Below are 25,784 nucleotides of genomic sequence, written 5' to 3' on the forward strand. Positions count from 1 at the left end.
CTAAGCAATAGACAGACGTACCAGCTCTCATGCCGAACACACATATCCCCTTTGGCAAGTGCTAAGAGCCAAATTACCAGTCCGAGTCTTCTCTGTTCTTTCCGCCTAAAGCCTGCTTTCCTTTCCCCAGCTATTATTTAGGGGAGTCATGGAGTAACGGCAATATGATTGAATCCACAAAAGTAGAACCAGAATTTCCTAAATGTGGACTTCCTAAATTCAAAGTGATGTGCTTTGAAATGAAGAGGCCCTCAGTCAGTTCCAACACTGGTTACAGACACTCCAATTTTCATGAGAAACTTTTCAACTTGCTATGACAGATACTAATGTGAAGACATCTTCGTTCACAAGCTTATAGATGACCCTGATTATTTATGACTCAGGGTCTGTCTTGCATTTTAATTTCTTCCTGGCAAGAGGCACGTGCAAGGGATTTTTTACCTCCAGAAAACCTGCAGAGGGAGCTGGTTCCCTAGAGAAGCAGCAAACACCCTTCTCCGATACAAACATTGATCCACCATTGGGTTGATTGACTTCAAACAGACCAAAGATATGTAATAAAGGTTAGGGGATGGTTGGTGGAAAATAGATGTTTTATGGATTGAAGCCTTTGCAGCGATCACACAGTACTGATAAAATCTGCTTTTGTGTCTTTCCATTCCACCAGACTACACGCTTCCTAAGACAGGGGCCACGTGTTTCATCTTTCGCTGGAGGTCAGCAAGCACAGGTCCTGGCGAACAGGAAGTGCTTAGTAAATGTCTTCCTGGACCAAAAAGACCTGGTTCTTGTTAAAAGAAGAAACAAACCCACATCTTTTAAAAGACACTTAATTTTAATTTTAATTTTTAAAATACCAAAGATCAAATGGTTTTGAAAGACCAAGAAAAACTCCTCTGCGAAGGAGCTGGTCACATGAAGCTGGCTGTATGAACTCAAGCAGCCCACTGCACCTGCCTTCCCAGGTGAAATGGAAAGGAAATGTGGACCATAAGCAGTTCCTGAACTCCCAGGGTCCAAGCCAGGCGATTTAGGATCACATGCCTCCCTCATTCCATGTGGGCTAGTTAGAAAGAGAACACAACCAACCTCTTATAAAAACTACCCACATCACACGGCACAGCAAGGAAGACTGTGAGCACTAAGCTGCCACCTACCAAGGATATTGTTCAGTTTCCAGACAGTTGCCAACTGTCAGCCATCAACGCCTGCAACATCAGTGTGTGCAGTCTCGGCCACACCTCCCTCTAGCTCCCAGGTGTACCTGGAGAGCATCACCTTCTCCAGCAGCAGAAGAGGAGCTTCATTTGGTAAAACCAGCTACAAAGACTTGTCATCCAATGCCAAGTACCTCTGAGGTTAGAGCCTCCTGTGTGTCTGGATGGTGGGCTTCCCCTCCGACCAGCTTCAGGTCTCACATTCACCAGGGTTCCCTGCCACCCCTCTCCCACATTGGTCTTTTCTTCTCAACCCTTATACTTTCCCTGGACCAGCTGATCCATTTACCATGGTTCAAATGATTTTCCTCTCTGTTCCTAAGCTCTAGACCTATATAAATAATGGTAGTTGATTAGCCATCTTCGCTTGAATTTCCAGCATTCAAATAAATTCCTTCTCAAGCAGCTACAATGTATGAGGCCTGGGATACATCAGGGAACACAATGCAGATCTCTGCCTTCACGGGCTTACCTTCCAGTGACGTGTTAGCCAAACTCAGAATGTTCCAAAGAACTGATCAGCTTCCCAACCCCTGTTCTTCTGCCTCTGCCTTCTCAGTTAACAGCATCACCATGCACTCACGGGCTTCTTTTCCCACTCGCCTCACAAATCTGTCACATTCACTCTTACCTCTGCTGTGACCATTCCCACTGCTCAGAGGGCTGCAGCCCTCGGCCAGGTAACCCAGCCTCCCCTAGCAGATTATCTCCGACTACAGCCCAGGTTCCCAACATATCCAGCTGAAGCTGCCACTCATTCCCTGCTGTGCCTCTCATCCTCCAGCATTGCATCCTCCTGCTCAGCTCTCCCCGCTTCCCCTGGTCTGCTAAGTCCCTACTCATCCTCTAAGGGCCGGCTCAACTGGCATCTCTTCTTGGAAGACTTCCTATTCAAGCAAACAGTTATTTGCTCCCTCCTCTGACTCAGCTCTGACATTGTACTGATCTGCTTACCTGTTTGCTTCCCCCTCCAGATTGAGAACTCACGGAAGTCAGGGACCAGGCTGCCCATTGTGGACTGCCCCTGCCACCACCCAGCACCATGCCTAGCACGCAGGAGGTACTCAAACAGACCAGTTGTTCAATGTTGGTAACCTTTTTGCACAAGAAGTAAAAGCCATTTTTGCTCACCAATGAGAATCCCTAATTCAAAAGGAAGAATTGCTCTCTTTCTAGGGACTGAAGGAGTTAGATGAAATAAGATAATCACTCACTTCACTTCTGGAGGCAACAGCCCGGTGCAGTGGGGTCAGCCACATGTTGTCCTTGGCATTCACACGAGCTCCTAGAACCAAACAGCACAGGTGGGTTAGAGGCATAATGCAGGCAGGGGACATTCTGCCGATGTTACATCAAATGCTCTATCTTGCACTCTCATTTGCCTGGCACAGTCGCCATATTTCGTTTCTTTTTTCTTAGTATTGGCCATGTGCTTTCCAGCAACTAGACAGAAGGAGACACCTGGTACAGTGGAAGGAGACACCCAGGACAGTGGAAGGAGCAAGATCAGGAACTGGGAATGTCACAGAACTGGGTAAAGACTGGATGAGAAACACAGCGTCTCACTGGGTAGGAGATACAGTGGTGAGAAGACTGAGCTTCTCTGGGACTGTGGAAATGTATGTTCTGAAGAACAAAGAGCTTTTCAAGTATGTGCGCTTGTGTTCCTGAATACAATGTATATTCCTGAATATAAAGTATATAATCAGATACACTATTTTATTTTTGGTCATTAAGTATATGTATCCCACAGGGCACACAGTCCCCTTGCTGGCAAACTGCCAATGATGAGAGCCTTCCAGTGAATGTACACTAGAGGCCAGCTGAGTCTCAAACAAACCTTGCAAAGTTGAGCTCTGATGAGATTTCATCTGGGCTTAGAGGATTAGCAGAAATCTGTTTTATCCAGGAATCCCAATGCTTTCTTTGGGACTAGCCAGAGATTTTGATAGGAACAAGCCAGCTTCCAAGGAGCTTTGAGACAGACACAACATAAAGCCTGGTGGGTTGCTCGTGGCTCCTTACACTCTGGGGTGGACAGACAGACTCACACGGGAGCCAGAACCAGCTCACACTCACTCATGGATGTGCCTAAGGTTCATCTCTCTGGAGCCACCTCACCACTGGGGAGCAGAAGCTCCATATGAATGGATTCAAGGAAAGTAGACTATGCCCTCCTCCCCTGACACCCTCACCATTCTCTGTGAGGGCAAGTCTTCCGAGGCTACAAGGGAGTCAGTAAAACACGCCATCTGAGCTGCCTTTTTCAGGTGGGCTCAGGGTGCTGATCAGGGATGGAAAGTTCTATAAAAGGGCTACCAAAGAGGAGGAGGAGGAGAAAACATAGATCTCTTTGTTGTTGCAGTAAGATGAGACTATTTTAGCCTTAGAACAGCGAGGAAGGGTGCTTGTGAGGAAGCAGAGTAGAGGGGTGAATCGCGGACACTAGAGAGTAGGGAGAGGAGGAGGGGAGTGTGGAGGAGGGGCCTCTGGACAAGGGCCATGAAGTCCAGTGGGAGCAGGGCTGACTAACCTCTGTGAGGCCAAGTCCAGCTGACAGCTTGAAAAAGAGAAATCTTGTTTTTTGCTATTTTTTAAAGACAAGAGGAGGCTTTCATGGGTAAGAGTGAGCTAGAAATATAGTTGAAGACACCAGCTAAAAGGAAATAACAGACCATGGAGCTTACACGATTTTTCTCTTTAGAAACAAATACTACCAATACTATAAATTATAGAAAATAACAATATGATAATCCCTAAAACAAAGAAATAGAATGACTCTTCTTCCCTCTATTCCGATTTCATTGGTTTGAGACGGGGCCAGGCAACAAGCTCTCTCAGGACCCAAGGTCATTAGAATATGCTCTCAAGGTTGAGAGACACTAACACATTGCTGCTTAGTTTATTAAACTTAACATTATTTAAATCCTAGTTCTACTAACTCCACCCAGGCAGCTCACCTACGACAGCTCAAGCCCCTCACATCAATGAGGACCCAATAAAACCAGCCTGAGCATGCTAACAATCACAGGCAGCAGGCATCTCCCTCCAGCAGCAGTAGATCCTGGGCTAAACACCCTGGAGAGAAATGAGTGAGGTCTCAGAAGGACAGCAGGATCCATAGGCAGAAGACCTAGGTTTGAGTTCCGCTTTCAGCATTTACTGGCCCAGTGACCAAGAGCCACTCATCTGTGAAATGAGCAAATGAGAACACAATAACAATAATCCTCTACCACTTCACTGGGTGGCTGGGAGAACTGAGTGACTTTGAAGGTGCTGTGTAAACTGCAGAGCCCTAGAAAAACATCAGCGGTTCTTATTTCCAGACCCTGCCCAATATCTCACTCACCTCTAGATCCAGGACAGGAGGAAATGGAAGCATAGTCTATCGTATCTTTCTCCCCCTAGTTCTAAACACAGGTTATAATAATATAAAACAGAAATACGTATTTTATCATTCACAGTCTTTCACAGAGTAAATTTTGTGTTGCCTGTATATAAATGTAAAAACCTAATACAAGAGGAACCCAAATGGCAAGACACATATGAAAGATACTCTCAAAATTCATTAGAGAAGGACTGCGTGCAAAAGGTGAAGGGATTGAGAAGTTCAGGAGTCATAAGACAGTCACAGAAATGGAAAGTGCAGCATAGGGAACAGAGTCAATAAATTGTAACAACTGTGTATGATGCCAGGTGGGTACTTTAAATATTGGGGGACCAGCTTGTAAAGTACATGGTTGTCTAACCACCATGCTGTACACCTGAAGCTAATACAAAATAATGTACAATGTAAACAGTAATTGGAAAAAAGTGGACTGTTTTGAATTATAAAATTCACTAGTTGCAAAATAAAATAATTAAGGAAGTTAAAAAATTCCTTGGGAGAGGCAAATGAAAGCAACATTAACACAGCATTTCACACCCATCAAATTGGTGAAAATCACAAAGTGTGACAATGGCAAGAGTTAGGAAGAGTGCGGAGCAATGGGAAGACTTAACAGGGAGGGCAGGAGTGTGGGTTGATCTAAGCCTCTTCGGGAAGCAATCCGGTTCTACCTAGCAAAGTTCACAATGTGTGCGCCCTACCACCCAGCAATCCACCCCAATCATGTACCCTAGAGAAACCTCACACATGTACAAGGATGTTTCCTGCAGCATTTTGTGACTGCAAGAAATTGGAATTCTACATGCTGATCAGAGGAAGATGGCAGAGACACTGAGGCACAGCTGTACAACGGAATGCTACACTGTCACGAACATTGTACACTGTCACAGTTGTACAATGCAATGCTACACTGTCGCAGACATTGTACACTGTCACAGTTGTACAATGTAATGCTACACTGCCACGGACATGAACAGGTTGAATGTCTATACACAAACAGATGCACTTCAAAACATAATATTGAATGAACAAATGAAGTTGTACAATAAAACCCATGGCATGATACCAGTTACACAAAGTTTTTTATATTTACAAAAACAACTCTATGTGTTGTTGACAGAAGCATACACATGAAATACAAGTGAGAAATATGGCTAAAAAAACAGACTCCAATTCTGAAGAATGGCCCCTAGGGAGGGAGGGTTGGAAGAGGGTGAATAAGTACAGCCAATGGGCTGCAACTGTGTCTCCAATGTTTTGTTGCCTTTAAAGAAAGATACAATGCAAATATGGAAGCTTCAATTTCATTAAGCTTGGTGTACAAGGATATTAATTATACTATTTTCCACAATTTTCTGTATATTTGAAATATTTACTTATACGATGTTTTTAAGATACCTAACACATTTGAAGTTTTTCTTTTTTAATAAACATGGCTGATTAAGTTGCCCTTTTTTACACTATTTTTTCTTAGTTAGGGGCCCTTGATGTCAAAGTGACACTTCCACCCTTTCCATAATGAATGGTCCAGCCACACAGTATCTTCCATGATGTTCCTAGGACTCACGCCAGGGGAGTAAGAGAGTAACAGCAAGATGCCACTGGTTGCACAGTTCAGTTTGAAAAGATACTTCCTGGTCAAGGATGTGTTACATGCTGGGGTCTTAACTTTTTTCTCATGCTCTCTTCTCCCCACAACCAGTGCAGCTGACCCCAAAGACGGGCTCCTGGCAAGGCGAGCTCCCCCAGGAGAGGCAGACGGAGGAGGCCCGTGCCTGCCCACAGATGGCAGAGCTCTGAGGTCTCACAGGGTCTTTTGTTGACTCTCCAAATGCCTTTTGGTTATCACCATTTTTTGAATCTAAGCACCTCCTCCCAGGAGCTCCCTCACCAGCCAGCCTACCAGCATCCTGACGAGGGCAGGGTGCATGTGTGTGGTTAGTACCTGCCCAGACCTGTGTCTACCTGCTTTTGCCACTGCATGTCAGAACTTTACCTTCAGTCTCCCTCTTTCTTCTCCCCTCCCCCCTTACTCCTCTTTCCCTCTCCTTCCCTCCCTCCCCACCCCATTACATACAACCTATTTCTTCCTTTGGGTGTGTGCAGCAGAATGTTCTGTGCTGTGTTTCTAAAGAAAATAGCTACTCGTGAATATTAACACTAATCGTCAAGGACATTTCATGAAAGGTTGTCAGGAAACAACTTTGGTGTTAGATGAAGAAGAGCATAGCTGTGATGTTTTATAAGAACGCTTAATAATGTGAAGAGCCCTGGCCACGTGGCTCAGTTGGTTGGAGCGTCATCCCATACACCAAAAGGTCGTGGGTTTGATTCCTGGTCAGGGCACATACTTAGATTGCGGCATCCAATGGGGGCATGTACGAGAAGCAACTGGTCAATGTTTCTCTCTCACATAGATGTCTCTCTCCCTCTCCCCACGCCCTCTCTCCCCCCGCTTTCTCTCTTTCTCCTCCTTCCTCTCTCTCTAAAATCAATAAAACATATCCTTGGGTGAGGATTAAAAATAATAGTGATGATGATAATGTGGAGAGATACTCACATGTTTTTGTTATGTGAAAAAAAACAAGTAACTAAACATTATATATGAAATAAGCCCATTTCTGTAAAAAATACTGAACAGTCTAGAAGGCTGTGCCACAAAAGCCCCACGATCACTTCCAGACACACGGTAAGCACTGCATAATTGCTTGCTGACTATTATCAGAGCAGAGTCAGGAACTAAGGGACAGAGACTAAGGCATCTGCCATTGGCACGGCTCTAAGCCCACGCCAGACCTAAATTAAGAGCTGCTCATGGAAGGGTGATTTCTGGTTAAAAGAGAGATTCAGCATTATCTCCTCTACTGAGCTGGCCTGACCAGGAGCTTTGGAAATTTGCCCAGCATAACAAACAGCAACAGACCTATTCTATTTCATGTTTTGACCATAGGAGTCATACATGAATGAATTCTTTAAAAACATGGATCAGCACAGCTTAGGTAAAGTCTCCTTGAGTGTCATCCCCAGTGCTGCACTCTTCCCGCTCCTTGAAGAAAATCCTGCTCTGAGGTTGGTATACGTGCTGCAGTTTCTTCTATGCCTTTATATGCAAATATGTGCCTCCACAGAAAATGGAGAAAATTAAGCTGAGTGATCAATACAATATTCTTTTTATACATTTAAAATATTACACAACAGTTTTTAAATCTACAGTATTGTTTCATAAGTATGCTTTTACATACATTGTATCATATCATAATAACACTCGGAATCTCCTTGTTTCACTCAAAAATATATTTTTCATATCTATGTTGATGTTTAGAGAATGAATCCATTCTTTTTTTTTTAAGATTTTATTTATTTATTTTTAGAGAGAAGGGAAGGGAGGGAGAAACAGAGGGGGAGAAACATCAATCTGTGGCTGCCTCTCAGGTGGCCCTCACTGGGGACCTGGCATGTGCCCTGACTGAGAACTGAACCGACAACCCTTTGGTTCAAAGCCCGTGCTCAGTCCACTGAGCTACCAGCCAGGACTGAATCCATTCCTTTTCATTGCCACATGTATGCCAACATTTTTAACATGTTCTCTCTATTAATGGGTAGTTCAGTTGTTTCCAGTATTTCACTTGTTCAAACAATGCTGCTATGAACATCCATAAAGTAACTCCTTATGCAAGTGTGAAGTATTGGTCTAGGATAGATCATTAGAAATGGACCTCCTGTGTCATAGATCATGCACACTTCTGGCCTTAATAGGTGGTCTCAACCCTCCAGGGCGTGCCAACTTACACACGTAGGATGTAAGATTGCTTAGTGTCCCCACACCCTCAATACTTGATAGTACCTGTCATTTAAAATATTGCAAATCTGATGAGAAGAAAATGGTATCTCATTGTTGTGCTTTCCTGTTTAATAGAGAGGTTGGAGATCTTCTAATTTGTTTGTTTCCTGGCCACTTACAATTCATTTTCTGAGAACTGCTTGTTCAGATTCTTTGCCTATGTCCGTAGTTTTGTATTATTGCTTTTCCTTAGAATTTATAGTTAGAATTTATATTGTATTGTTATTAGTATTATTATTCACACATTCTGAAAACTTTCATAGTTTTTCAGTCTTATGTAGATCCAAACGTGGCTTTTCTATTAAAGTTCTTTCAGGGAGAAAAATGACCCTGAGCTTGCTAAGCATTATAGAGCACCACACCGCAACACCAGCCCTGTCCCCGTACAGCCTGAGGTATTGAAAAATAATTAGAAACCTAGGAAGCGGCTTCTCTCCGGTCACTGCTTAAGTCCACCATCCCTGCACTCATCCTCCTTCAGAAGACTGAGCAGGCGGCTGCCAGGAACCCTCCTCTCCCCGAACAGCAGAATTATGATGACAAAAGCAGAGGTATCTGAACGGGGGATCAAGCCGTATTTCATCAGTGCTACCCCCTGCCACGGGCTTCCTCATCCGCTTCCCCCAAAGACATCTCGCAGTCTTGTTTACATGTCAGAGGGAGACGTCAGATGGTTCCGGCTCGGAGCTGAATATTTATAACTCATTTTTCCAAAGGAAGCTTCACGTTATTTACCTGCCTGGCAGGCGCCATTGTGCACTGAAGGACACGGGGTCTGCGTGCCTGATGATTTAAAGGCAAATGCTTTTTACCCAAGGACGTTTTAAAGCCTGGCTCTTTGTTTCTGACTCTTCAGACAAAAAGTGGTCAGGCATAAACCCCGATGACGAGTTAAGCGTGCTTTCTGTCTCACCCCTGTTACCACTTGGTTTTAGTTTTCCCAGAGGTCAAGAGGAATGGGGACTCAGGGCATCTTTTCCAGAGGCCATACTTTTGTTCCCTTAGCCCTGTTGTCTAGGAAAAAGTAGAACAAAGACAAAATGTAAACTAAGTGAATGAAAAATCTTATAGATCAAAGAGAATGACTGATTCTTAAGGCTGATTTATCTAAAGTTTGGCTTTTAATTGCCAAAATAAATATAAACAAAAGACCATATGAAATATGATTATAATATAATGATATCAGCATGCTATTGTTTTTTTTAAATAAACAGACTAAATCTTATCCCAACCCAGGAGCAGTGTCCTTTACAGCAATGACCTTGGGAGCATGTATGATAATTCTACATGTGTGGCAGTTGTTCACAAGTTGATTTTAGAACTCCACTTAGAGTTGTCTTTGGAACCAGTTTATTTTTTTAAAAGATTCTACTTATCTATTTTTTATAGAGAGCGGAAGGGAGGGAGAAAGAGAGGGAGGGAAACACCAATTGCACATCCCTAACTGAGGAACTGGCCTGCAACCCAGCCATGTGTCCTGACCAGGAGCCGAACCAGTGACCTTTGGGTCCACAGACAGGCGCTCAATCCACTGAACCACACCAGCCAGGGCTGGAGCCAACTTACACACCCACCAGATAATGGTTCATCATGTGATAATCATACCATATTGGGGGCCAAAAGCAGCACTGCCTGACTTAATCACCCCCTTTAACTACTGGAGGAAAAATAAGTCCAATTTTAAAGGATGAATATTTGTTATTGTTAGGTAGGAGAGACAGCAAACCAAGGCAGGGAGGAGGAGAGAGGCATGTTTCACCCGCTAACTCGGCAGTCTTGGCGGTGTTCCAACATCACAAGAAACACCATGCTGACACGGGAGGAAGGCAATCCTGGAAATTCTATGTATCGTCTCTACTGTCTAGGAAAGAAAGCCTTTGAGATTGTCCTTCAACCCAAGGCCTGAAAGGTGGGAAAGGGCCCACCGTGCCCAAAGCAAAAAGCCCATAAACACCTTTCGGTATTCACACACCCCCACTACTCTCCCCACCCCCCTGCAAAGCTGGCACCACCTTTACCTGTCAATCAACATGTAACTTCTTCACCTTCATCCCACCAACTATATAAGCCCTCAGAACAAAGGACCTGGGACTCTTGCAACCCTTGCCCTTGCCACCCTTGTCCTTGCCTTTCTTCTCTGCCTCAGCAAGGCCCGTTCTCTTCCAGGAGAACATATCACCACTAAACCTGCTTGCTCGCTAATAGCCTTGCTGATCTGTAATTCTTTACTGTGTCAGCAAGAAGAAGCTACTTTCTCCTGTAACATTATGCACAGGAAAATCAAAAGAATGACCTGCCATGGCTCTGGAGACAATCTGCTTTGAGAGTGGAAATCACACTTCAAAAAATCACAGGGCACAATTTTACAGGAGTACCGCTTGTCTGGTGGCCTACATTCAGATAAATTTATTATTTTTAATTAGGACTCAACACCTGACAAACACTCCCATATTAGAAGGCAGGTACTTCCAGTTTTTTTCCTTCTGCTGAGCACTCTAACCCTTGTGCATCCCCAGAGTTTCTCTACAAGCTGTTGTCACTGTAGTCACTTTCGTGTGTGCTCTGCTTCCTATACCCCAACCTTTGCCTCTTACCTCTCATCCACTCATTGGTTCACATTGACCTCACTCATACATCTCTGGACAAATACTTCTGCAAGCTCTTGACCTTTCTCTCTGACTTAAGCCCCACAAGGCCAGTTCCCAAACAGAAGCCAGAGTCGGGTGTGGGGGAATAAAGCCAGACTCTAGTCTGGCGGTTATAAGAAGAGGAATTTAGCAAGAGGAATTTAGGTCTTGCTAAATTCCTCTTTTTCTGCTTGGGGCATTCAGGGCTCTATTCGCCTGGCTAACAGGAGATAATGTCAGTAGGAATTAAGTGGGCTTGGGTTACACTGTGCTCTGTAAGTTAACACAACAATAGAGAACACAGCTGTAATGAGCTATTCTGGCAAGGCCAAATCATTTGTCCAACATGGGAATCATTAACACTTCATTCATTATTAAGTTGGAAAACAGTTTGGTTGGATTCTCTAAAGGGTCAGCTGCCAGACATAAGTTCAGAGATGGAAATAATCATGCTCTTACAGTGATATTTCCTTAGGAATATAATATACAAATTGGACACAGGAACTCTCAGAGAAAATTAAAGCCATGTGAAATCCAAGCATTTACCTAAGCTTCCACAGCTGAGTAAAATTTCTAAAGAACTTTCCCAATGGTCTCTTGCTAAATCTTTCTAATTTGATGGTGGGAGGAAGAAAAATGCCATGGCATATGCCACCCAAAATTATACTAGAGAGCTTAACGGCTCAGTACTTCCAACACCAAAGTGGTGGGTGGATCAAGATTCATGGAACAGCTTCTCCTGGCCCTACTGAATGAGCCACATTTAAGAGGCTGGTGGATTCCACACCCCTGTGGAGGTGACGTGAAAGCAAGTTTCTCAATCACCAACTCCCAGATGCCTGAAGAAAACAGATGGGTCAGCTTCACATTGCAGAATTAAAACATCCCCTTTCAGATGTGGAAAAACAAAAAACAAAGTTGGGGGTCTAAGACAAGATTTGGAATTTGCACATTCATAAACCAAACATTCCTCTGAGAGCTAGGATGTCTCTTAATATAGCATTTGCGTGGTGAGCATAGCTAGTTGGGACCATTAGATATCATAACAGAAAATTCTTTATTTTACACCCCCACTGACTTCTGCCTACAATTTTCCATGGGCCAAATTTCTACTGTGGGGGCAACCGGTCAGGTAGTGCTGGCTCTTAGCCATTGTCTGTGCCAACACCGAACATTTCATGTTTATTCGGAATACAGCCCTGGGATGTCTTTACAATTGTCAGAAGGAAGGCATATCCTCAAAAACGAAAGGAACACCACACAAAATCTAACCTAATCTCCATGCAACTGTCAGGAGCCCAGGGCACACATGTTTTAAGGCTCAGAATACTTGTTTCCTGAGAAAATCTACCTCAAGAAGAAGAACACCACAAAAATAGGGCCATGTGAATCTTCCATTGTGTATCCCAGCACAATTCTTGCTTCTTTTCCACAATGTTCTCCACATCTGCTTAAACACATGCATCAGCTCCTACCTTTGCAAAGCTTACTCTGGGGTTCGACAGGTTCCCTTTACTACTGCAAACAAAGGCCAAACCTTGTATAGGCCTTCTGCGTGATCTGCGGGCACAGGCATTTCCCCCCAATTTTAATCTTCCCAAACAAAAAGGAGAAGGAAGAGAGCCAGCCGGTCTGCATACAATCCACGCTAAGATGCATGCAGGTGCCCAGACCCATTCCGGGCATTTGTCTGGCATGTGCTCAAGGGAAAAACGTGTGTGGATTTTAGAGACCTGTCTGGTGAGACGTCCCAAGCGTGCAGATTTCCAAAAATGAAAGCACTGATATTTTTAAATCAGATAAAATATGTCAAGTCAAGGAAAAATAAAAAGAATAATATCACAAAGGCTAGTGTACATACAAATCAGACTTAACACGTGTTTGCCATATTTGCTTTCAATTTTTAGGAAATAAAATATTTTATAGTTATAGTTTCTTCTCTACCCTTTCCTGAAAACTTCTCACTCCACCTGCCTCTTCAGAGGTAAACACTGTCCAGAAACTGATGTTTCTTCTCTTCCATGTTTTCAGTTTTTATTACGTAGTCACAGTTGTGTGTCCATCAACAAAACAAAGCATTGTTTTCAGCACTACTCAAATCTATATACACACACACATTTGTGTCTGTTCATATAAATTTTAAGAAGCCAGTTTTCTTTATTCCTTTATTTTACAATGGAAAAATAAAAAACATATTCAAATATAACAAATTTATCAGTAGTACTGGGCCTAATTAGATCGTCAGAAATCAGGTGTTCAAAACAATGTAGAAGTTTTACTGGAGATGTCATTTCCAATGAACAACTTCTTGCACTGTCTTACATCCACTAAGGAAATCTCTGATCAAGTGAGCTTCCGTGAGCACAACAAAGAAATTGTGTCCAGGTTCATTATAGTAGTCAGTCCAGTAATTGGTTGTTTAAATTTTTATCTGCAATTAACTTTAAGTACAGCTGGTATTGTTTGTTTTTGTTTTGTTTATTTCTTTTTGTTTATTTATTTATTTTTTATTTTTATTTATTTTTTATTTTTATTTATTTATTTTTAATTTCTTAATAAGCTTATTACAGTTTTATTACTTGAATAGCGAAGATGTTATATTCGAGAGGGAAAGAAAAAATCTAGAGACTTCCTTTTTGAAAATCTGGAAGATACATACTTCAACACTTCCTATTCCCTTAAATGACTTAAAATTTTCACATGACATTTTCTCATCCACATAACAATCTGAGATTTATTGAAGAAACAAAGCTTCTCCCTCTAAGCCATTCCTTACATATTTAACAGTATCCTATCCTCAAAATGACTATGATATTTCAACTCTTGAAACTGATGTGATATGAGAAGATATTCACAAATCTGCCAAGGGTAATAGAAAAGCAAAAGCAAACATTTCATTTATGGCATCTAGATATTAAACGTATATGAATGGAGAAAATCATGGGTACCAACCAATCATTTCTGCATGTGTGCAGAAATAAAAATGTATGCATAAGTACACACACTTCACCAATTATCTCACACCATAAAGGTGAGATTATACTCATATTTCCCAAGTGGCATCTTGCTAACTTGGGAAATGAATGAACATCCAATAGCGAGTAATCAGATATGATCTTCTTACCTCAACTATCACATGTCTATAACTTCTTTTTCTTTTTATAAGGAAGAACACTATTTATTTACCTAGTTAGTTAGTTAGTTAGTTAGTTAGTTTTGTCCTTACCTGAAGACATGCTTATTGATTTTAGAGAGGGGGGAAGGGATGGAGAGAGGGAAAGGAACATCAGTGTGAGAAACATTGACTGGTTGCCTCTAGTACACACCCCGACTGGGGTCCAAACCTGCAACCTAGGCACATGCCCTGACCAGGAATTGGACCCACAATATTTCGGGTTATAGGACAATGCTCCAATGAACTGAGCCATACCAGCTAGGGCACTGTAACTTCGTAAAATCTCTCTCTTTGTAAAAAACAATTTTATTGAATTTATTAGGGTGACATTGGTTAATAAAATTATATAGGTTTCAGGTGTACAATTCTATACTAATCATTTTTATTTTGTATTGTATGATCACTAGTATAGCTGGTATTTACCTGAAAGAATCAGGAGTTCAATAATCTCTGCATCTCCCAGAAATGCGGCCACATGAAGGGGAGTTCGCTTCTCAGCATCCTGAAACAATGGCAAAAACAAACAAGTCAGTGGTGCTTGGAGGTACCTTTTGTCATAGTAAGACAAGTCACTCACTCTGAGGTAACAAACACCTAGTCAGGCGAGTTCTGGTTGTACATTTGTGTCAGCCTCTCACACAGTCACATGTATAAAAGATTCCGTTTTCTGTGTCGGTGTGCCATGTGGGCCCCCCCATCCTTTTATGGAAGGCCCGCTCAGGTCAAGAACGGACCATCATGCATAGGATGATGAAACTGAATTTATTTTAAAACCTTCAGTGATGCCTGAAAAAACAAACTCGAACCTTTCTATCTGTCTTAATAGCCTAATTCAAAGCTTTCAATGGTTTATTTTTGTTCTTGAATTGTTCACAAGGACATTAAACATAATATAATCATTTTCTTTTTTCCATCTCCATTAACTGTTGCCTAGCCTGCTTTCCATTCATGTAATATTTATTGAAGGCCTACTATGTGCCAAGAACCAGTTTTTGGGGACAGAAGGGTGACTGTGCCAGGCCCAGTCCCTGCCTCCATGAAACTTACATTCAAGTGGGAAGGCCAACAGCAGTCATGTAAACAAATGACACATAAAATCACTTCAGATGCTGATAAAGGCCATAACAAAACTGAAATCGGGTAATGGGGCCACATAACTGGGAAGGGAGGAACAAACTTCCTCAGAGTGGTCAAGGAAGGTCTGTCTGAGGCTGTGGCGACGAAGCTGGGAGCTGAGGTAGGCATTACCTTTTCTGTTTTATAGATGAGAAACTGTGGCTCAAATACATTAAGCAATTTCCTCAAGACCCCATTAGACCACAGCAGAGACAAGCTTAGATCTCCACCAGTCAGACTCCAGGCTAAGTCCTTGGCAAGGCATTTAATGTATTGTGCTGAGAGGCAATACAATAACATGCAGGGGGAAAACACAGCTTCCCCATCTGAACCTGGGAGATAATAGTATCTACCTTAGAAGTCAGGACAATGTAAGTAGATGAGGCCCTGGGCAGGCCTGAGGCTCAGCACGTGCACAGTGAGTGCTCCATGCAGAGCCATTATTGCCATCAGCATCAACAGTTGTGTGATTCCTTCCCTCCAAGACTGAGAACTCTCACAGGACAAAGACTCACTCCCATTTATCTCTATAGCAGCAGCAAACTAGGTGCTCAGCAGAAATTGGCCAGACTGAACTGGTCTGCCTGCATGGTCTCTTCCCCAAATTCCATTGATTGCTCCATAACATTGGTAACCAAAGTCTGTATGCTGTCTTTGAGGTTTCTCCCAAAACTAGCATGCATTTTAGTTTCCCAAGATTCATGGATTCACTATTAATTTTAATCATCATCCCTGTGATTACTTGATTGTACAACCCATCTAACAATTAGCCCAGGGATATTATTCCTTGATTAGCCCAGGGATATTATTCCACTTTCTGACAGTTCAAGCCCTCTGCTCATATTCAGTCTCTTTCAGACGATCGCTTTTAGGCATTTCGTGTCTCACTAGCATCTAAAACAGATGGCACGCAGGGGACGTGTCAAGAACTGATCTGCAAACCAGTCCATTTGTTAGGAGCTCTGGAAAACAGGTTTTATGAAGGGATGGACTAACTTTTAAGTGGATAAAAAGAAGAGTATGCATTAGCTGGGAATTCATGTTGTCAATGTATGCTGCAGGTAATTACTACAGATAAATGGGAATTGGGCAGGCAGTCTTGTAACTATTCTGTAGAAAATAATGCTATGCCTTGGAAAATTCAGTAAGGTACTCAACCATGGTTCACCCTCTTATAACTAGCTATAACACCCTTTCTGTGAAAATGAAGATTCAATATTTGAAAATATATTTGCTCATTTGAGAATCCAGTGTATTAACTTGTGGGGTGAATTATACAAATAACTGAGACCAGGCTTCCACAATGTTTTCTATTCCTGTTTCTTCTGTTGACAATCTACAAGCACTTTTCATTTTAGCCTCATACTCCCTTTGAATCCCCACTATGGCTGCTAAAACATTTCCCTTGAGTCTTTGGATAAAAGTTATATAATTATACGTTCTTCTGTGAATTGAACTGGTTCCAGGATTTGGTTCAACAAATTAAACCTTACCTAAGTGATTTCAACAAGGAGTAACCCAACCCAAATTATGACTTCATTTGACCTGAAGCAAAGTCAGTGCTCTGTTTGAGAATCCAGCCTCAAATAAAGCCAAGAAAACCCTAATATCTTAATCTGGTGGCCTGTTACTATATGCCTGGCCTTGCAGATTCTGTGACCCCTTCCATGACACTTTCATGATGTGGCTTGTTCACACTGAAGTTTCTATAGTATAACATGGCCGTGTTATGTGAGATCATACTGTAAAAAATTCTTGATTGTAAATGCCAGTGTCTCCTGTTAAAATGCATTTAAAAGTTTCCTGTAGCTTCCACTACATTTATGCCAGTTGATCATCTCCTTCAGTGACATACCATAGACAGGGAACTGCAGAAAAGACCTGTATTCAAGCAGGAGTCCTTTGGTTCTCTGAAGCAACAGAATCATACAAACAATTTCACGTGCTGTTGAGACCTTAACCAAAATAACCATGCATTTCTATTATTGGCCAAGGGTTGCCAACACCTGCTCTCCAGCAGGAACTGAGTGATGTACAGGATCATGAGTCAAGGGGTGACTGACAGAGCCGCAGTCATCACCACACTCAGTCAGTGACATTATCCAACAGTTTGCAGTTCCCCCTCTGCCTAAGTTTAAGGCCACCCTACCTTGCCATAAGCTAGACAAAAGGAGCAGGAAATGCAATGGTAGGAGAAGGGGGAAGACTCTGGGGAAAGGAGAATACTAGTAAAAATAGGTTCTAGGCCAGTGATACCCCTATGGTGTCTAGAAGAAACAAAACCTATCTGGTAATTACGAAGTGCTTCTCTTTCTTTCTTTTTTTTTTTTTTCCAAAATACCTTTTTATCTATTCTACTACTTGAAGGGCATAACATCCCTATCAGGAGAGATACATCTTTCAGAACTATGTTGTTAAATCTTATCACCATTTAAAAGAGAGCATCTGGGTCCTTGAGTAGGCTGTATGGTTTGCGCAAGACAGCAGACATGTCAAAGAATTAACTTCCTAGCTTCCAATCTGTACCTTAAGACTGACTTAAGGTTAGCTTCTGGATCAACATTAGAATCCAGGACCAGGCCAGGACTGAAGCAGCATTCCGGCAGAAAGGCTGAGCTACGTGTTCTGTGCCACTTGCACGCACTTCTGTCTGCTGCCCACGTGAATGCTCTGTGATAACCGACAGCTGACAAATGGTCATGCAGGTCTCTACACCACCCCTGAACTCAAGAGGAGAAAATAATTCAAAAACAAGCACACTAAGATCAACACACACTGGAAATGGTTCACTGGAGTAGTTTTTAACAGACTGTTCAAGTATCACAAAAAAACAGGCATTTCTTCCCATTGCCTTGTATCTCCAATTCCAAGTAGCCCTTTGCAAACAGATTCAAACCCATAGAAAGACCCAGGCTTCTCCAGAAGGAAGGAAGGTAAACCCTCCCTTTCTATGAATAGCCAAAGACACACACACAGCTAGTTGGCATCTGAGCTAAATTTGCTGCATGTCACAAAGAGATCAGGCAGAGGAAGTTTCTGCCATCTGTTTACCAAAGAAGCAGATGAAAGAAAATAGGGAACTTGAAGTGTATACACGTAAAGTGAGCTTGACTTGGGCAGAGAGTTTATTTTGGCAGCTAAAAATACTATGTCAACTGAGAAGGCATCCAAGCCTTTGTCTTAAAGATTCAGAATTGTTTATTACATGCTTCAGAAACTCTCAGAAGTGCATGATCTAATCTTCATTATAAGTATCTGCTGTGTGTTCAAACAAACATCCCTCCCTACATATAAATATCTTGCACACAGAGACAGACAGTTGGAGCAACATTAAGAAACAAGCCCTGCAAAGCCTTCCTGTCATGAAATACATTAAGTTCCAATCGTCAATCCTGACTCCCACTGATACCAAAGAAGCAGGGAAATAACTGACAGGCTATGCCCAACAAGCTTAATGTGACAAGAGTTAAGCAAAGAGCTGTCTAAAGACACTCTGAGCACAAAATAGGTCCCACGGAGGTACTTCAAATCATGAGAGGAAAAGAGCCAAAGACACGTAATAGATTTAAGTCAAATGAGGCAAATAAGAAAGACATTGGTTTTAAGGTGGAGGATTAAAAGAAGTTTGTAAAGAAGAAAAGAAAGCAAAGCAGAAAAACAAATATCATGTTTCTTTTTAAATTTTTTATTTTTCTTTCAAGTTTTAGCAGCTCACAAATATAGACAAACAGAAAATGACAGATCTATATGTTCCTACCAGAAAAATCAAACGTGTTAACATTTTTCTGTATTCACTTCAGAACTTGGTTTTAAAAATAGCTTTGGGGTCAGGTGCCACAAATACCATGACTTATTTGCAAATGGTTCAGAAAATAACTTGAAGAATGAGAGAGAGAGAGAGAGAGAGAGAGAGAGAGAGAGAGAGAGAGAGAAATTAGGTAGGTTAGGTTATTTCTAATTTTTCACCATTACCAACGGTGTTGCCATGCACATCGTTCTATATGCCTCCCTGTGCATGTCTGAAAATTTCTCTAGAACAGATACCAAGAAAAAGATCTACTCATATTCAACTTTATTAGGTATTGTCAGATAGCTTTCAAAAATAGTTTTCCCAATTAACACTCTCACCAACCACATATTAGGTCTTTCCCCCACATTCTTGCTAGTACTTGATGTTATCAACCTTATTACTCACTGCCAATATGATGTACACGGCATGGTATTTCACTAAGTACAAGTGAGGCTAAGATTCTTTTCATATGTTTGTTAAAAGCTCTGGCTTCTTCAACCACAAACTGCCTGTAAAAATTCTCTACTCAGTTCTACATTCAATTATTAGCCTTTTTCTTATGATGTGTGGAGCTTTTAAATATTATTTAATCCAACTTTCAATTTGACTTTCAAAGCATGCCTTCACTTAGACATAGCAAAGATAAATCAACGTCTACTCCAAGTCACCATGAGAGAGAAATTTAGATTCACATCATTAGGAGCCTTTCGCGCAGGCATGCATTATCCCATGGAGCCGGACTGTCCTGGCTGGAGTTTTCTATGCCTCAAAGGTTATAGCAAATCTCTGCCCCTATTCACCCCCACCATCAAACAACTTTACTCAACCATCATTCTGTTGGTATTTTAACCCATCCATCTGAATATAACACAGATGTTTAAGAAACACTAGTGTATTTTGCTATACCTAATGATCAAATAATATGTTCACACCTCAAAACTATATCTAATTCTTTAAACTAAACCAAGATCACTTAAAAGACTTTCAAATGAAAATAAAATAAAATAAATTAGAATGCCAAAGACATTTTTATTATATCTGCCTCAGATAACTAAATTCTGGATACTCGTATTGCTCTAATTTTCTAAACTTAAATATATGGTAAGCAAAAATTATTTCAGAGATTTAATATTTTCTCATTTGATCCTTAAAACAAGAGTGATAAATATTATCACTCCCCTGTTATAATTGAGGAGCCTGAGACTTTGAGATGACAAGTAACTGGACCAGCATCACACAGCCAGTAAGTGGGGGGACCAAGATTCAGAACCAGATCTGACGCCGGTGTTCGGGTTCTTGCTGACTCTCTGACTACTCACAAGCCTCAGTAAACAAAATCAGAGTTATTGTTCATTTCAGTTAGTTCTCTGGCCCTAATACTGTGGACCCAAGGACAAGATTCTCCCAAGTAAAAAGTCTAAGCAAGCAAGAAGAAGAAAATTGGAAAACAAACACCACCTGAGTTTAAGACACCTACGGTAATCAAGACAACTCGATATTGGTGCAAAGACACGTGTATGGACAACACACATTTATGACTTTCAAAAAAGAGACAAAGTCAGTTCCCTGGTGAAAGGATAACCTTTTTGACAAATGGCACTAAAATGATTAGATATCTATAGTAAGCAAACACACACACACATACATGAACTCTGATCCAAACCTTATACTCTTGACAAAAATTAAATCAAGATGGATCATAAAACTAAATGTAAGACTTAAAATTATAAAATGTCTAAATAAAACATAGAAGAAATGCCTTGTGACCTTGGGTTAACCAAAGATTTCTTAGATATACCACCAAAGCATGAGCCATAAAAGAACAAGTGGATAGACTATAACTCATCAGAATTAATAATTTCTGCCCCTAAAAACCCACTGTGAATAAAAGAGAATAAAAGGACAAGCCAAAGATTGACTGAAGACATCTTGAAGCATCTATTAAAGGACTTCTACCTAGAACACACACAAAACTCTCTAATGTGAGAGCAGACAGCCCAGTTAAAAAGTATGCAAAAGGCTTAAACAGACATTTCACGAAAAAAGATACATGGGTAGCAATCACGCACATACAATAATGATCAACATCATTAATCATTAGAGAAATGCAAGTCAAAACCACACTGCATACTTATTAAAATGGCTAAAATGAAAGGACTGACAATACCAAGTGTTGCTGAGGATGCAGAGGAGCTGGAATATTCCTATACCACTGGTGGGAACGTCAAATGGTACGACCGCTTCAGAAAACAGTTCAGGAAATTCTCAAAAATTTAATACAGACCAACTATATGGTCCAGACCATCTACTCTTAGGTATTACCCAAGAGAAATGAAAGCGTATGTCCACACAGAGACTTGCACATAAATGTTAATGACACTCCCATTTGTAATAGCCCCAAATTGGATATGATCCAATTTTCCATCAACAGGTAAATGGAAAAAGAAACTGTGGTACTTCCATCTGATGAAGAACTACTCAGCAATTAAAAGAAATGAACTATTGCTACATGTCACAACATGGATCAATCAAAATAATTATGTTGAGTGAAAGAAGACAGGCAAAGAAAGAGTACCTGCTGTATGAATTTATTTGCATAAAATTCCAGGAAATGCAAACTGATGTACAGAGATCAGGTCAGGGGTTGCCCGAGGAGGCTGGGGGAGAGGTCAGAAGGGCGGGAGGAAGGAGTTACCAAAGGGTGCAAGGAGGCTTTGTGAGGGCGGTAGATGTAATCGTTGTCTTGATTGTGGTGATGGTTTCACAAATGTAAAGAGGTCAAAACTTTGCTAATTGAGCACTTTCAGTATGTCTAGTTTATTGTATGTCAAACATAAGCAGCAAATAAAACATAACCTCTCATCGAGTACAACAATGGCATATTTAAGAGTTTTAAGAAAATATACCTAGGCGACACGGCAAATTCAGTTCAGAGGAGAAAAATGACAAACTTATAAAAAGAAATGAAGTAACGCATGTTATGTCCTACTCAGGCATGAACATAAAAGTGAAGTTCTTGCAAAAACATGGCGTGTTGCATTAAAGTCTATATGCTTTTAAAACAGGCACAAATAAGATTTCTCCTCAAAACCCCCACAGGGGTGTCCAACCCGTGGCCCTCGGGCCACATGCGGCCCAGGGTGGTTATGAATGCGGCCCAACACAAAACCGTAAACTTACTTAACACCTTTTTTGCTCATCAGTTTTCATTAGTGTTTGTATTTAATGTGTATTTAATGTGTGGCCCAAGAAAACTCTTACTCTTCCAGCGTGGCCCAGAGATGCCAAAAGGTTGAACACTCCTGCAGCTAGAATATTTACTTTTCCTAAACGAAACCTTTGGTAAATGTGTATTGAGTAAGGCTGGAGAAAAGAAATCTAGAAAGGTGAGGAACGTGAGTGGTTTATGCGTAACCTGCAGCAGTGGATTACTAGAGGACCCCTGGGATCTTACCACACCGCTCAGAAATTCCCGAGTGTCAGAGCCTCGGAGAGCAGTTTCCACCTGGGAAAGCTGATGGAGTACCAACTGTTTGTTCTTCTGGCCTGTTATCATTCAGCCAGGGACACTTCTAGAGAGTCCATGGAAACAGAACGTGGAGAAGGGTACCACTGATAGCACTCTATCTAGGCCTACAGAGCAGAAAATGGGCCAACAGGCATGTGCTTTGTCGCCAGTGAAACAAACGGTGCTGTGCATCCAGCCCCTGCAAAGACAGCAGTCAGCAGCTTCTGATGAAGGCAAAGCAGGACTCGAGGGCACCGCCTCCCCCTGCATCCTCGAAGTTCATCACGTTCACAGTTGTTCTGTGCGGCATCCCAAGTATATTAAGAAGCAGTGCCTTTAAATTTAAGGCATTTGTTAAATAGTTTTTCATGAAGAAACCATAACTCTTGTTTACAGAAAACCTGTATTTCGGTGAAGGATATCTAAGGAAGCCCGCACAATGGAACTGCTCCTGGTTCCAATGAGTTAATCAATGAAGGGGGATGTCTGCTTTCAGTTAGGGCCCTGCCCTAGGCTCACTGTCTCATTGGTTTGCAGGCCGGTGCTCAATCCACGGAGCCACACCAACCAGGGCTTATGGTCTCTTTTAATTGGTTCATTAAACAATCTATTCAACAAACACAGATGTCTAATACAAAAGGCAATAATTTAAAAAAAATAATTAGTTAGAAAAGCATCTCCTGTTGACGAAAGGGTTTAGAGAAGGCAGCTGCTAGTTTTTCATGCCTTTAAGGGACAGTGATGGTGAGAATTTGTCATCACGTAAGTGACCACACAGTGTCAGAATCAAAATCTCAGAAAAGGAAGCCCAGAATTATGAAATACTTGAGACAGAAGGGTATTAGAGACATCCAGAGAGTTTAACTAAGTGGCCCAAAGTCACACAGCTGTTAATGGCATTGGCAGACCCTTTCATTCATACAAACGACAAAGTATTTACTGGGGCCTGCTGTGCTCCAGACTTTGTGCCCAGTCCTAGGATGTAGTAGGTCAGGAGGCAGGTCCCAGCCCTCGTGGAGCCTCCAAGAGTCCTGCCCTCTTGACTCCAGTGGGCTGTTTACTCCAGCAAACTGATATCAGATCAATCACAGTGGTCAGCAAAGAGCAGAAACCCACATACAGTGTCAGAAATTGCTGAAAGAGAAGGAAAGAGTGAGGCATGAAAGGAGACATCTACTCTGAATACAACAACACTTAATTATTGGGTCTGTTCCTCTCGCTCTCTCTTTTATGGGGGTAGGAGGTGAGGGGAATTAAAGCAAAAGCTTACCATAACAAATTCTATGCTCTAGAGAAAATCATCTTAACTAAAATGATTAGTATCTCTTTATTAAGGTTTTTTTTCAACCTCCAGATGGCTATTTTAGAAACAGTTTACATGTAATACTGATAATAAAAATCACCAGTGCAGTTGTGTGGACCTAAGACATCAGATTGGATCCATATACCAAGATGTTAAGAATGATTAACATCTGGATAGATGATTATTCCCTGGGTGAGTAATTTTATGGGTGTTCTTCACTTTCTTCTTTCTTTGCCTGTATTTCAAGACTTGAAGGTAATGCAGTTTAGAAACAAGAAAAAAACTTCTTTTGTAAATAACAAACAAGATATATCTGAAGAAACTGAAACACTAATTTCAGTTTCATCCATGTGTTTACTCTTTCCCCAACAACCCATTCTCGCTGGTTGGTTCCTATTAAAAAAAAAAAAAAAAGACCTCTAACAAGAGATAGTTTTAAATATTACATATAAATAGTAAAGTGCTGGCCATTATTTCCTGTCCAGAGCCTTACTTATAGTAGGTTTTAAATAACTGACATTTGAAAAAATAAAAAATTGTATGTAAATGTGTTTCTTTGAAAATGACAAAAGAACACGTTTGTGACTGAACATGGGGACATCGTAATTTGTGCGATGCCCCATGGGGCTGCCAAAGCGCTATTTACACAATGCATCAGCTGAGTCTTAAGAAAACCTGGAGAGAATGACCAAGTAGGTATTGTTATCCCAGTTTTACAGGACAGGAATCAAGGCTGATTCAGAGAGATAAATGACTTGGCCAGTCACACACCAATATTTGGTGACCCTGAGTTTACTGATTCCACATTCTCTGTGTTCTCCCACAGTAGTACATAGGGCCTTACTCATCAGTCAGAACTCCTCTCTGGGTAAGAACCTGCTTTCCCCTCCTCACTGCACTCTGAAAGCCTTTGGTCCTACTCTCGTCTTTCCTGTCAAGTGACCCGCAGGGCAGGTCACACACACACATGCACACACACACATTCGTTAGAAGCATCCTTGTGTGGCCAAAAGAACGCAGACTATGGGGTCAGAATGACCTGACTTTGAATCCTTCCTCTGTTACTTATGAGCTGTGCGACTTTGAGCAAATAACTCAGTCTCTCTGAGACTCATTTTTCTTTTCAATAAAATGTAAACAGGATCAAACTAGATGTCCAACAAATATTAGCCATCCTAGTATTATTATGATTATGGACATTTTTGTGGCTTATCCTGATTTTTTTCAAATCCTCTTGGTGATTAGACAAAATACAGAGATTCAGAACAGTTTCCCGAGAAATAATTTTACTGTTAAGAAATCATAGTTACCAGTAGAAGGGTGCAGCTGCCTACTGAAAGCTGTCCAACAGCGGTGCTTTGCCTGCCTCCTCTCCTGCCGGATCCATGGGCTTGGCCAGTGCATTCTGTCTACCTCAACCCAAAGGCAGCCGAAGCCTCTCACCAGGGGTGTCAAACTCATTTTCACTGGTGGCCACATCAGCCTCAAGGTTGCCTTCAAAGGGCCGAATGTAATTTTAGAACTGTATAAATGTAACTACTCCTTAACAGTTAAGTGAGAGCTCGATGCTACTGCTGGTGGAAACAAGGCGCTGGGCTGGATAAAATGAGGTGGAGGGCCGGATTTGGCCTACGGGCCTTGTGTTTGCCACCTGTGCTCCAGCCCACGCCCCACTCCTCTGCTCTCCAGTCACCTGCCGCGGTGCCGTCACATCTGACTGTCCGCCCTTGTTTCTCTCGCCTCATACTAACCAGCTCATGGGCTGAGTACAGATAATCTTATTAATCTCGGTATCCACCTAGCACCATGTCTAGCATAC

At 41.7% G+C, this 25,784-nt stretch overlaps 1 protein-coding gene across 5 annotated transcripts in view; it reads right to left on the bottom strand.

Annotated features, from left to right (window-relative positions):
* ANKRD44 (ankyrin repeat domain 44) overlaps positions 1–25,784 on the bottom strand; it is a 292,499-nt gene that overhangs the window by 128,791 nt on the left and 137,924 nt on the right. For all 5 annotated transcript variants that reach the window (XM_045847583.1, XM_045847579.1, XM_045847582.1 and 2 more), the window contains exons 3-4: positions 14,672–14,750; positions 2,432–2,502 (exon numbers count right to left, since the gene is read on the bottom strand). In XM_045847583.1, the coding sequence (XP_045703539.1) occupies positions 2,432–2,502; positions 14,672–14,750 (150 nt within the window). The remainder of the gene's footprint in view (positions 1–2,431; positions 2,503–14,671; positions 14,751–25,784) is intronic.

The sequence above is a fragment of the Phyllostomus hastatus genome, unplaced genomic scaffold, assembly GCF_019186645.2.
Source record: "Phyllostomus hastatus isolate PE091 unplaced genomic scaffold, TTU_PhHast_1.1 phas_contig_57, whole genome shotgun sequence".
Lineage (NCBI taxonomy): Eukaryota > Metazoa > Chordata > Mammalia > Chiroptera > Phyllostomidae > Phyllostomus > Phyllostomus hastatus.